General features: G+C 53.0%; 3 protein-coding genes across 3 annotated transcripts; 2 read left to right on the top strand and 1 right to left on the bottom strand.

Moving 5' to 3' along the window:
* Positions 1-821: 821 nt before the first annotated feature.
* Positions 822-2,189, top strand: SAPIO_CDS6807 (50s ribosomal protein l2; the record flags this gene model as incomplete). The annotated part of the gene is made up of 3 exons (XM_016788813.1): positions 822-1,836; positions 1,926-1,999; positions 2,079-2,189. 3 exons carry the CDS (start codon positions 822-824, stop codon positions 2,187-2,189), a joined length of 1,200 nt encoding a protein of 399 aa, XP_016641612.1.
* Positions 2,190-5,117: 2,928 nt separating this feature from the next.
* Positions 5,118-6,445, top strand: SAPIO_CDS6806 (PAP2-domain-containing protein; the record flags this gene model as incomplete). The annotated part of the gene is made up of 2 exons (XM_016788812.1): positions 5,118-5,281; positions 5,374-6,445. The coding sequence occupies 2 exons, from the start codon at positions 5,118-5,120 to the stop codon at positions 6,443-6,445; spliced, it is 1,236 nt and encodes a 411-aa protein (XP_016641611.1).
* An 894-nt stretch (positions 6,446-7,339) lies between these two features.
* SAPIO_CDS6805 (Duf1339 domain protein) lies at positions 7,340-12,392 on the bottom strand (the record flags this gene model as incomplete). The annotated part of the gene is made up of 7 exons (XM_016788811.1): positions 7,340-7,825; positions 7,977-8,259; positions 8,309-8,404; positions 8,855-8,909; positions 9,021-9,633; positions 9,701-11,914; positions 11,997-12,392. The coding sequence occupies 7 exons, from the start codon at positions 12,390-12,392 to the stop codon at positions 7,340-7,342; spliced, it is 4,143 nt and encodes a 1,380-aa protein (XP_016641610.1).
* Between the last annotated feature and the right edge of the window lie 646 nt (positions 12,393-13,038).

Below are 13,038 nucleotides of genomic sequence, written 5' to 3'. Positions count from 1 at the left end.
TTACCAGTGTTGTTGTCGTGGTTGGCATGGAGGACCTTGTCAAGAATGCAACTTCAAGGTTGCAGGAGATGGGAATATTGAGGTTGAATCAGACGCGAATTCTCACCATGCCAGAGTCATCTTAGCACCATGTCTTGGTGAATATCAACAGGGGCAACCGCCAAGCAACAGAATTTCTATTGGCTCCCTGCTTTTGTCTTCCTGCCTCGTCGCGTCCCAATTGTGGGGTCAAGTCTCGCTCATAGAACACGGTACAAGGAACATCCACGAGGGTCGGCGCCAGGAATCATGTCAGATGTTGCCAGACGCCAGACTCCAGACGCCAGGCCTTGAATTCACAACTTCACCCCCTCCACAAGATCGAAAGGCATAAAGTCAAAAGTATGGTTGAATCATAATTAAGGTGCACCATCCATCATTGATCCAATTGATCAAGCCACAAGCGTAGTTCGACAAGATCCACCAGCCACTTCCTAGCTCGATCAAATTGTGGCGCAGCCCATTGGACCTGGGCCATTCGAACCACCCAGCGAAATTTTACAATTGGATGATCGATCGAGGCTCTCAAATCTTCAAGGGCCGCCGAGCAACCTTTGGTCTCACTCAATTGGGGAACAACTGCATTACTTCCGATTCTCCAGCTCGCCGGCCACGAAGGAGAAGTTCTACCGATTCCCCGAGCCCGCTCGCAATGCCATCTCGCCACGATTGGCAACCGAGCTTGACCCAATAATTCGACTGAGAGCATTTCGAGTCGTCGTTAAACCGCTGCACCCACCGCGTCTCCTCAGATACAACTCTCCCTCCAACACCAGCCGAGCATGCTAGGCCCACGATTGGCCACGCGCCTCTATGGCCGCGGCATCACCACCATCCGACTCTCTCCGCGCCATTTCTCCCTGAGCAATGCTCATCAGTATTCCACCGGAACAGATGCAACTAGCTCACCTGCGACCACCACCGGCGCTGCGACCCCATCCCCAAAAGAGAGTGTCGTCCTGAGCAAATTCATGCCCGCCGTGAACACGGAGAGAAACGCCAAGGATACCGTCATCCTGCGCACATATAAGCCTCGAACCCCTGGTCTCCGACATCTCAAACGTCCCATCAACGACCACCTCTGGAAGGGTCGACCCTTCCTACCCCTGACGATTCCCAAGAAGGGTCACGGAAAGGGAGGAAGAAACTCGAGCGGCAAGATTACCGTAAGGCACAGGGGAGGTGGTGCCAAGCGGAGGATTCGTACCGTCGATTTCGATAGATTTCGCCCCGGTCCGCACATTGTCGACCGTATCGAGTACGACCCGGGCCGAAGCGCCCATATCGCCCTTATTACCGAGCAGGCTACGGGGAGGAAGACGTATATTGTTGCTGCCGACGGCATGCGCGCGGGAGATGTCGTCCAGAGTTACCGCTCGGGCATTCCCCAGGACCTTCTCGACAGCATGGGTGGCATCATTGATCCTGGTATCTTGGCGGCGAAAACTGCTTTCCGCGGAAACTGCCTTCCCGTCCATCTCATTCCCGTGGGAACCGTGGTATACAATCTCGGATCTAGGTCCAAGGGCCCCGCTGTCTTCTGCCGAAGCGCCGGAACCCACGCCACTATAATATCCAAGGAGGAAGAGACGAGGGAGGATGGTACCAAAGTCATGACGGGCCAGTACGTCAATGTGCAGCTCCAGAGCGGCGAGATCAGGAGGGTGCATAAAGATGCCTGCGCCACGATTGGCGTGGCCAGCAACCCCCACCACCAATACCGGCAGCTCGGCAAGGCTGGGAGGAGCCGCTGGCTTAACATTCGACCAACCGTCCGTGGTGTTGCCATGAACAGAGGTAAGTTTGCTCTTCATTCGGGGTGCCATAGGCCTCTTTCATTCACGGTCCTCTTCAGTTTTGTTCATATGCTAACAATGAGTCAATAGTTGATCATCCCCACGGTGGTGGCCGTGGTAAATCGAAGAGTAACCGTCACCCTACAAGTCCCTGGGGTACTCCGGTAAGTTATTCATCATTACATGCATACCCATTCGTTTCTATCTGTAGAACATACGCTTATACAAGTATCCAAACAATAGGCCAAGGGAGGTTACAAGACCCGTCGCAAGCACAATCACAACAAGTGGGTTGTCGTTCCTCGCGTCCGCAACGTCGAGAAGAGGCAGGAGAAGAATGCCAAGAAGTCGTAGTCGAAATCCCACTTGTGGAGGTGTTGAACCACTGGATTTTCTACGCTTATAAACCGTCTAGGCAGAATGCCATCGGAAGCGTATTATCATTCCAGACAGGTCCTGAGGTGTACGATGTAGTCGGCTATTTGTTGTGTACTTATATTGTCTTGACTCTGATAGATTGGTGGAATGTTGAACTACGTAGACGAGCCACTGTCGCAATCTCACGGAAATGCAGGAGCCTGTTGTTTTGTTTTATATCCTGGCGTTGTGAGCGCTATTGCATGGTCTTTTCCAAGTTGAAAGAGTACTCGTGGTCCAGGATCATGGCCATCTAGGGTACTATCTGAGTGTGGCTCTCCTGTCTAGGTTCTAGGTGCTTTGGCTTTTTGGTGGAGATTTCGGTATTGAACCGCAATGCTAGCCAACATGGCTTCGTTTCCTATGAGGCTACAAAGCTGGAATGCTCGGGGTCTCTCTGATACAAGGCCCGCATGGGAGGCAAAATCCTTGACTCGCGATCTTGCCAACTAGGCAGTGGGTATGAAAGAATGCGGCAGCCCGAGACTGCAACTGGATCCCTGGACTAGCCAGCACGAGCACAAAAAAGAGAAGCGGAAGAAAGGAAAGGAAGAAAAAAAAAAAAAAAAAAAAAAAAAAAAAGACGGGCATTTTGCGAGGATGATCATCCCGGATAGACAATTATCAGTCACCCATTCCGGGCAAGAATCGCATTTTAATCTCACTTACAAATGCGTCATCCCCCCGAAATCCTTCGCGCCAGCTCTTCTTCCTTTGAACATGTGTCCCACCTAGTCACCCAAGGCTTTTGAAGGGGCATGGCGAATAAGACAGCTTCAAGAAACGAGCGGACAATTTGCCCACCACAGCTGTTTAGGGTTTTACGAAGGCAAGGTCCGTTGTTCTTCTGGAAGTGGCGGAGGATTCGAGGAAAGGGCAAGAGCGGCACGCCGATGCCGAGAACAATGCTGTCGCTTTCAGCTCAGCCTCAATTAGTCGCAATCGGCCGACAAAAGATATGTCACCAGAACCGCCGGCAGCTCGTGCCAAAAACGGGTCGAAGGATCTGTAATGTGGCACAGAACTCGGCCTGGCCAAACTCCGAACCGTCAAACTACCCACGTACACATGGGCCGGGCTGCGGGTGTGGCTTGGCTGTGTGTAAGACAGAGACCTCTAGGCCAAATGCCGGCGGCTATTCACCTGGGCCCTAAGAGCCATCTCCATGCCCTAGCCGTACGAGAACCTCCATCCTCGCATCTATGAACCAGTACCATACCTAACATTCTGCCGTCCGTCGAGCCATCATTGGAGCTGCGATGCCAGCTGTCTATCTCCCGAGGAATGTTACCTTCGCGTGGAAGGGTTCACGCCATTGTTCTCATTCATGATGAATAAATACTTCGTAAGAGAACAAAGGCCGCTGAGCGTCGTCGTCTGCCCATTGGAATTTGAATCAATTTCGATTTAGTGTATTATTACATGGCAACTGTCGCCTTTGCTCTGTCAAGGTGTCAAACAATTGAAGGTGGCTGAGAATCAGTCGTACAACTAACTGTGCTTCATATTGATGATGAGTCAGCCACAGTGGAATTCAGGAGTACGATCCAAGTCTTTGAAATTAGGCTCTCGTCTCGGGTTTCATAGAGTTTCAGGAACACTGAACCGTGCGGGCCGCAAATTTGCGTGTTGCTATATTAATATGAGCAGCCTGGCGACACCAACGGCTTCCAAGGCTCGTGGGAATTTCATGTAATTACTTGGGTAGTCTTTGCTACCCAAAGCGAGGGGGATACTGGTTTACTATGTAGCTCGGGACGGGACGATAATTCGAATCCTGTCTGACATTGAATTATTATTTCCTTGTTCGACCTGGCTTCAATTTGATCCATGTTGCGATGGAGGCTCCGGATGATATGTCATCATTTGCTTGCAGCTATCTCGTATCTCGGTACGAAGTGGGTTCTTTCGCTCCACTGCTTCCACTGCTGCTGATTCTGCTGATTCGACCCCATCCTCTCTTCATATTCCACCCTGCAAGGATTACGACGACGATTGAAGCGGTCTTGGTGATCAAGTCGCTCTGGTTGGCCAGCGGCAGGCGCAAGAAACACAGTAGCCTTGGCGCTAAACCCCATACTGTACCGGATTGCGTGGCCAGGTCAGCCCAGTTGAGGCGGTGCCGGGCAGTTTCTCCCGCAGCGGAAACACTTAGTGGATGCCAATGGATGGTGGCTGCGACGAGTTGCGACGAGAAGTCAGGACCCCTAAATTAGAACATACAGGCTGGGCGTTTCAGGGTGTACGTACCTTGGATCCCCCAGGGATGCCCCTTGGCGTTTCTTGTGCCTGGCCGAAAGGCCCGTTTACTGCTGGCAGTGCTGTGCTTGCACTGTGTCGCGTGCAACACTGCCCTGGACGGAACAATTCTAAAGATCGATGAAAGCTGAGTGGTTGCCAGTGAGCGACAGGATGACAAGACGACTTATTGCCTATTCTGGAAGGATGAAGTACCAAGTATTAAATTAGTGTTAAAAAAGTAAGAAAAACGAAGAGGCTCTTTTTGATCGGCTCCAATAAAGGAGCAAGGACCTTTTCTCTTCCGTCGATGATACTTTTACTTCATAATAATATTCAGACCTCCTGCCCCCTTGACCAAGCTCGCTTGCAGCCAGTCCCGTACGACTTTCGAAATAAACGAAACACCACCTCCTCCTTGGTATATTGGTCGCGTGTCTCCCTACCCTTCCCCTTCCCCTCCGCTCTCCTTCTTCCTCGTCTCTTTTCTAGACTACCAACCAACCGACACAGTTGGGTATGATACTTGGGGGCTCCCTTTCGCCGCCGCACCAGACAGGCAACCCAAGTCGAGACTCTCTCCTCGAACCACTTACACAACCCCGAGTGCCGACACCGACTCCAAACATGGCGAATCCACGGAAGCCGTCCTCGAAAAAGGGCGCCATACTGGTGACCACATCCTACGTCTTCGACTGGGTTGTCATCATCGCTCTTGGCATCGCGGGCTATATCATGGGTGACCACACGCCGAACAAGCGCCCATTCTACCTCTCAGATCCAAATATCTCGTAAGGGAAACCCCAAAGCCAGAGACAAATGCACTCACATTCTCGCCCAATGTTTCCCCCCCGCTGACTTCCTCTCTTTCGTCTGCCTCTAGCTTCCCGTTTACGACCAAGGAAACCGTTCCAACCATGATGTTGGTGATCCTCAACAGCAGCATCCCCATTGGCGTCATCTTGATCGTGTGCCTCATCTTCGTCCCCGGCTCGACAGTACCAAAGGGCACCCCGAAGTCCCTCATTTGGCGCCGGAAACTATGGGAACTCCACGTCGGCTGGCTAGGTCTAGCCCTATCCGTAGGATCCGCCTGGTTCTTCACCAACGGCATGAAGAATCTCTTCGGCAAGCCGAGGCCCGACATGCTCTCCAGGTGTAAGCCCGACCTGGACAATATCCAGAAATACATCGTCGGCGGTGGTCTTCTGCCCGGTGATCTAAACGCCCTCGTCTCCGCCGACATCTGCACGAACACCGATAAAGCGCTTCTTGACGACGGCTTCCGCAGTTTTCCTAGTGGCCACTCCTCGTCCGCTGCCGCCGGCCTGATCTACTTGTCCCTCTTCCTCGCAAGCAAGTTCGCAGTGACCCTCCCGTTCCTGCCCCCGACGTCCTCCGCCGCTCTGAACGAATCCTCGCTGTCCGCCTTTCCTTCACGCCTAAGTCGTCAGGCCGCCGAGATTACCGAATACGGAGCTCTTGATCAGAAGGACGACGGTACCTACTCTATCAGAGACGGAACCGTGCAAACCACCGTCATGGCTGCCCGAAGACAGGCCGCCGCCCCGCCCATCTATCTCCTCGTCCTCGCGCTTCTACCGTTTTTCGCATCCATCTTCATCGCCTCGTCTAGATGGTTCGATTTCCGCCATCACGGATTCGACATCATGTTCGGCTACCTCATCGGCACCGTCGTCAGCATCTACAGCTTCCGCTACTACCATTTGCCCATCAGCTCCGGCGCCGGATGGGCTTGGGCTCCCAGGAGCCCTGATAGGGCGTTCTGGGCCGGCGTCGGCTGCTATAGCTACGCAACTTATAACAACCACCCGTCGCCTTCAAGGCGGCCGTTGGATGAGGAGGAGGCTATTGAGATGGAGGGCACGAGGCGGAGACGGACCGGTCTTAGCCCAGATGGTCAGTCTCGCCTCGGGACGCCCCCGGATATGTGAAAATGAAGACGACTCCTGTTTCTTGAGGACGTGTTTTTTTGCATTTTCCATGTCTTCTTCCAGTCATCAACGTGCATTTTAAAAGATTCCCCTCTTATTCCCGACAGTTTTACCGTTTTATCTGTTATCTTTTTCCTCTCTTTCTTTTTCACTTGTTATGTCTCTATGTGCAGAGGGCGGTCAAATAGAGTCATGGTATGGTCGGTCGGTCGGTCGATAGGTGTACACGGAGTTATGGTCGGCTCTCATTGCATTGCATAGAATGGGAGCACAGGGAATGGCGTTTCGGTTGTTACGAGTCCCTCATACATTTTAGTTCACAAGTCTTGAAACGGTGTTTACCAAGAGAAGCATTATTATCCTTCAACTCTATGAAGATGGTCTGGGTGACAAAAGAGATCGAGGCGATCGCTTTGTCGCCGGCTGTTTAATAAAACACATTGAACCCGGTCAAAATCCCTACTAGATGTGAACATTACATTTCAATTAATCTAACTTGTCTGCATAGAAATCCCGTATGTGTATGTGTGTTTCGGGAGTCAACTACATTTTTCCTCGCTTCGCCCACTTATCCCTCGCACATTCTTTCTTTTCCATTTTCGTTTTTTGGCGTTCAACAAGGGGAGAAAATAACCAGAAAAAGAAAAGAACCTATTCCGGAACGCCAAATAGTCTCCTGCTGCGGCCCAGTCACCTCATAGATATGCGGAGAAGGAGGTCGGAAGCCACAGCAGCATGTCGATGAAGAGGTGGATACAGAATCAAGCCCCAGACACCCCCAGCGATGTCGTCACATAAACGAGAGCCAGAAGAGATGATAAAGGGGCACATTCCAGAAGATAAAAAAGAAAAAAAAAAAAAAAAAAAAAAAAAAGAAAAAGAAAAGAAAAAACTCTAGCCAGCATTATTCAAGTTATTCGGCGCAACAAGAGCCCTCTCCCCCACCCCCTCAAACTCCACATCTTCATCCTCCTCCACCTCCTCCTCCTCATCAAAATCATCCCTAAACCCACTGTCAACTTCCATCTTCCTGAGCCTCCTCCGCATCTCCTCGCGCTGATGATCCTGCCAGCGGATGAGGGCGGCCGAGGCGTGGACCTTGAAGCCGTAGACGCGGGGCACGTAGCGGTCTGCGCTCTTGGTGGGCACGAGGGTCGAGTAGACCTGGAAGAGGATGTTGTGGAAGGAGGTGCCGAAGTAGGCGCCGTCGATGCTAGCGTGGCGGGAGGATTTGGGGTTGTAGATGTCCTCGCATTTGGCGCAGTAGAGCTTTACGGGCTTGAGGTTGGGGACGTCGGAGAGGCCCATGGGGAGGAGGGGGTGGGAGTTGCACATGACTCGGGGGCATTTCCCGAATTCGGCTTTCTTGTACTTGTCGAGCTGTAGTGAAAGAGAGCCGGGTTAGCCACGAGTTTATGTCAAAAGGAGTTGAAGCAAGAGAACGAAGCCCTAAGCAAACATCCCGCCACAAAAGGGGGAGACCAACCATCCGAGCTAATCCGCGAGTCGTGACAATATATCTCGCGTGTACCAGGCCGTAAAGGTGACGTGCCGACTTCTCGATCGCATCCCTCATAGAATCCTCGCAGTCGAGGTCGAACGAATCCGTCACGAGCTCCAGAGCATATTGGTAGTACTGCACCTCTGTGTTGAGACCGGTAAGGTTGAACCTATCCAGAATGTATTCCTCGTCGATTTCGCAGAAGTACTCATTGCCGCGGGATGACAGGAACTGAGAGAAGGGAATGGCAATCAGTGGGAGATCTTGGATGAGTTTTGCAACGGCAGAGGATCGTCCGGCAGAGGGCTTCAACCTACCCAGTCGCGCCAATAGCTCGTATATTCGCTGTCAGTCTCGCTCACAAAGTCATCCATACTGAAGGACCTTCGTCGTCGGCGCGGGCGGCCCAAGGGCACAGGAGCCGCAGATCGATGAGAGGAATCGTTGGAGGGGTAATTCTAGGTGGGGGGGTTGTTTCGATGAGTAAGTAGACCGAGACGTGGGACTGCTACTCGATCGTGGAAAAGAACCTGGAGCGAACCGGTCTAGGAAGTGTCGGGTAGCGTGACCAAGCCGGGATAATGGCAAACCAAGACTGCTTCCGATCGAACGGAAGAAGGTCGGTGACGGTGGGTGCGATTGAGGTTGGATGCGATATCTCGTGGTGGTGGGGATTTTAGCTTTGCAAGGTTGTGGTTGATTTGCTGGCGGGTTTGACAGGTCGAGGCTGACAGCCGCAGCCAGGCGTGCACCAAATCGGGGCCCTGCCATGACTACCCGCAGAGCATGAGAATTGATACCATCACTGAGAAAGGGTACAGATAGAAGATGGTCTCGGATTTCACCTATTCGAATTCTACAAGGTGAGGTATATTTATTATCAACTGATCTTTCTGACACTCCTGTACTTGAACTGAATACCATGTGCTCCGTAAAATGCTTCGCCTGATCGGCCTGGCAACACTATATAAAATACAACCATCAGGCGTCTCATCCTAGGAGTCGGATTTCCCTCTCATCCGTAATTATATCAGGCTTGCCTACTATGCCTAGTCCCTCAGCTATCCCCCAGACCTGTCCCGTTAAGATGAAGACGAGCCCCCATCCCAAGCCTAAGAGCAAGATCATCACTCCTCCCCTCATCCGCCAAGGACACCTTCACCGACTCCATAGCCCCCCGAAGAACATTCCCCGTCTCATCCAACGCCGCCAAAAACCTCGCCAACTCCTTACAGAGCTCCCAATCCTGCTCCCTTATCGCCCTCGAAAACAGCCGTACCGACTGCTCCGAGATCGACTCCGCCTCCTCTAGCGTGTGGAGGATGAGCAGGTAGCCGCCCGCCGTCTTCGAGGATCCCCGCTGCAGGGACTCCTCGAAGAGCTCTTGCACTGGGGGTAGGTAGGAGAAGAGGGTTTTCCACTGGCGGACTTCGGTTTTGCGCGTGCATTGTAGGACGATATCGAGATATTCTTTGAAGGAGGAGAGGAGGGAGAGTACGCGGGGTAGGATGGCCTCTTCGGGGCGCGGGGATGCGTCTACTTCGTCGTCTAGGACGTTGTGGAGTAGGACCTCGAGGGCGTGCGGGAAGTATTCTAGATTTTCGTATTGCTGCGCGAGATAGAGGGCTTCTGTCTTCATGTTCCGAACGAGATAGTATCGAAGCATGTCCGACAAAAACAGATGTGTCTTCAGAAAAAGGAAGGAAAAAATATTAGTCTTTCAGATTGGCCCTTTGCAGCTGGTGTTGGCTTACCCTTATGTTGAAGCGGAAGAACGAGAAACTGATATCCCGCCGCTGGACAAGTTCCGACTCGACACCAAGAACGATCGCTTTGTCTAGAAGCATCGACAACGGATAGAAATCCATGGGAATGTAAACCGTATCAGGCAACGCCTGCGAATGCTCCGCCGACACGGCGTCCAGCACATCTTGAACCTCGGCCCAGACCTTGAGGCCATTCCCATCATACACCCAAAGCGAGGACCGTAGATTGACCCCGCCGCTTACCGCAGCGCTTAACTGCTGCTGACCATCATCGACCTGCTGCTGCGGTAGCCCTAGCACGGAAAAGGGTTCGTCACGCATGTTGGCGTGGAACTCGACATTCTGCGCGATGACTCTCATGTCGTACTTGAGATTGCCCTCTTCAGACACCGACGGACGCAACAGCACGAGTTTCCCATCGACGAGGAACAGCACCGAGGCGACAGTCACGTCTTGCGACGGATCCCCTTCGGCGAGGTGGCGCTCGGGCAGAATCCAGCTCAGGCCTCGCACCCTGGCTGGCGATCGCACAATTCCGTGGAATGCGATCTGGCCTACTTGAATCAGGCGCACCGATCCGGAAACGGGTGTAAGTATGAAGTGGTGGAGGAGATTGTCATGTGTGTAAACCAGCACCGAGTCGTCTTCGCAGGATGTGACTAGCACGATCGGTGCTGGGATGCGCTCGATGTGGAGGGCTTGCGAGTTGTCCAAGGGCGCCTCTCTCGAGTAGAGGCGGAGTTCGTATGATTTATTAGCTTCCACGGCAGCGACAAGAATATGCTGGTACCAACACATTCCCCCCTTGACCTGGAATTCGTTCTCCATGGCGGGATCGGTAAATGTCTTCCATCTTCCACTATTCACGCTGTAGTGAGCCAAGCCTCTCCGCCCTGCTACGGCGACATACCTGCCGTCAGGTGAGATCACGGTACACCGTATCGGCCACTGGTTTAGAAGATATAGCGACGGAATCTTGGCGGTGTGCCAAAGAAACGGCTCCGCCGATATCGTCGTCAAGTCGGGCAAGTCATAGCCCCGATACACCGAGACGCTAGTTGACGTTTGGAGGACGGTACGAAATATGTTGGACGAAGTGTAGCAGCTCGAGACGGCACTTCGCGCCATTTCGAGAACCCATATCGCGTCATTGCGGTCGTTGGTGAGCAAAAGCTCGGATGAGCCCCCTATCCAACTTGCGGCGTCTACCCCCTCGAGCCACTCGTTCTCATCTCCCGTGCCCGTGGGAACGGCCTGGTCCACGTCGAAGGTGTGGCTTCCCGCTTTTCCATATACGCTCCACGTCGCCCACCCCCTCTCGAACCCGGCGAAAAGGCAATATCCATCAGTTGAATACGCGAGGGTCGTAAGCTTCCCAGTTCTAGAGTTCGATACCGGAACGCTATGTGTGTGGGAGGGGGGGATATTGCCGGAATAATCTTTCGCAGAGTAAACCCGTACGACTCCGTCCTTACAGCCGACGGCTATTAGAGAAAACCTCGCGTTGATGACTGCCTGGAGAGCGCGACTCCCCGAGTCCTGGGGTTCGTGGAAACAGTGACCTTTGAACAATCGTTTTGCCTCCGAGGACTCCGCCGAATGATTGGATGCCGAGGCGGCCCCCGAGGATTGGAGACGCTGGACAGCGTATACCTGGCCGTCCCCGGTCACCCATGTCATCAAGTTCATGGGCCTGTCGTAGGTCATTTGGATTACACTAGTTTTCTTGTCCAGCCAATTCATGCGACTCAATATCTCGGTGCGTGTCTGCTTCCCCGTCGAATCCGGAGACCATCGAATACATTGTATCGCCGCTGGCTTGCGCGTGGCAACGACCAGCTCGTCGTCTAGCGCAAGGGCGCTTTCGATACCGGCATCGACCTTGATTACCATTCGAAAACGAACGCTCGTATCCTTTACCCCCGCCCCTTCGCCGGGGCCCCATAAAAACTGATCAGGAGCAAAGCCGCCCGAGGACCCGGCGTGTGTCTGTCGGCGTCTTTGCACATTGTGGTAATTCGGGAAGTGTGGTCGGTAAACTCGCGCATCCGGATCAGCAGCCATGGAGTAAGTAATCAAGTACCCGAGGCTGGTGTGTATGACGATGATCGCACCGTCTGGGCGTAACAGAAGGCCGATATTCTTTCCGTACGTTGCAAGGGAAGTCTCGGATCGGACGACCACGGCGAGGACGACGGTAGGCTAGAGCGGCAGGCAGAATCGAAAGTTAGGCCAGGGTGTAAAACTTGTAGGGGAATCACGATAAACCCCTTTCATCCCGTACCTTTGTTTGCCAGAGGGTCATCGTCGTCGAGGTGATGACGGCGAAAATGTGGCCAGACCGCGAGACCCTGAGGGCGAGGATGGGCTCCTTGGTAGCGATGGCCCTGGGCACATCAGCGTGTCCGGAGTACGGGGCTTCCGCCGCGCCTCCGAAATCCTCATGTTCTATGGAGCGGACAGCCGGAGTTATGGGAGTGAGAGGTGTCTTCGGGGCCAGGTCATCGCCTTCGTCTGCATGTGGACCTTGTAATCGTTCGTTCGGGGGAGCGAGAAGGTTAGGAGAGGCTAGATTTGGGGAGCTGGGATTCGGGGTGCCATCGTGAGAGACATAGATGGAAGCGGGAGCGATGTTGTTGCAGGTGGCGAAGGCTTTCGGGGTTCCAATGGGCCAATACATCTCGGCATCGAGGTGATGGCGCTTGGCGACAGAGCCAGCTTAGTTCGGGGTTTGTAGTGCGGGAATGACGACGGCAGTGGCGGCGGCGGCGATTTAGATGGTTAGGGAGCACCGAGGTCGTTCCGAGGCTTCAATGTTCCTTTGGCGTTGAAAATGCCTTGCCGCGCCATTGGGGGAGTCGACGCAAGCACTACGCCGATGGTTGAGATGGTTGAGGGGTGGTCGTGGGTAAAGGAGGCTCTACTGGGCAAGGGTTGAGCTGGCCCGTCCACCTCAGCCTTATATTTAACATTGAATTACTTTGTACTTCGTAGATTAGATCAGATTAGTGCCATCATACAAACACCGCCGAATGAGTCCGCCTCCTTCTTCCGACAGCCCGATCAAATTACGAGATATACCGAGTCGAAAGCACAATTGTTATAAGCCAGCTCATATCAATTTCATGTATTAATACATTTTACTGCGAGTCGCGATATTCCGAAGGCCGAGATGGTTCAATTGTTGCCTCGCTGCTTAAAGCTTGAAGTGTCTCTATTACTCTTGACTTCCAGTTCTAGTGTAACGAACTGGTCCAACCTCATTAATGGAAAGAGAAAAACCTCCCGTCCAGCATCAATGACCAACGCCTCTTTTCAATAACCAA

This window comes from Scedosporium apiospermum, assembly GCF_000732125.1.
Source record: "Scedosporium apiospermum strain IHEM 14462 chromosome Unknown SEQ_SAPIO_0107, whole genome shotgun sequence".
NCBI classification, from domain to species: domain Eukaryota; kingdom Fungi; phylum Ascomycota; class Sordariomycetes; order Microascales; family Microascaceae; genus Scedosporium; species Scedosporium apiospermum.
Note: the sequence above shows the minus strand (reverse complement) of the source record. Positions and strands in the feature narration are given on the sequence as shown.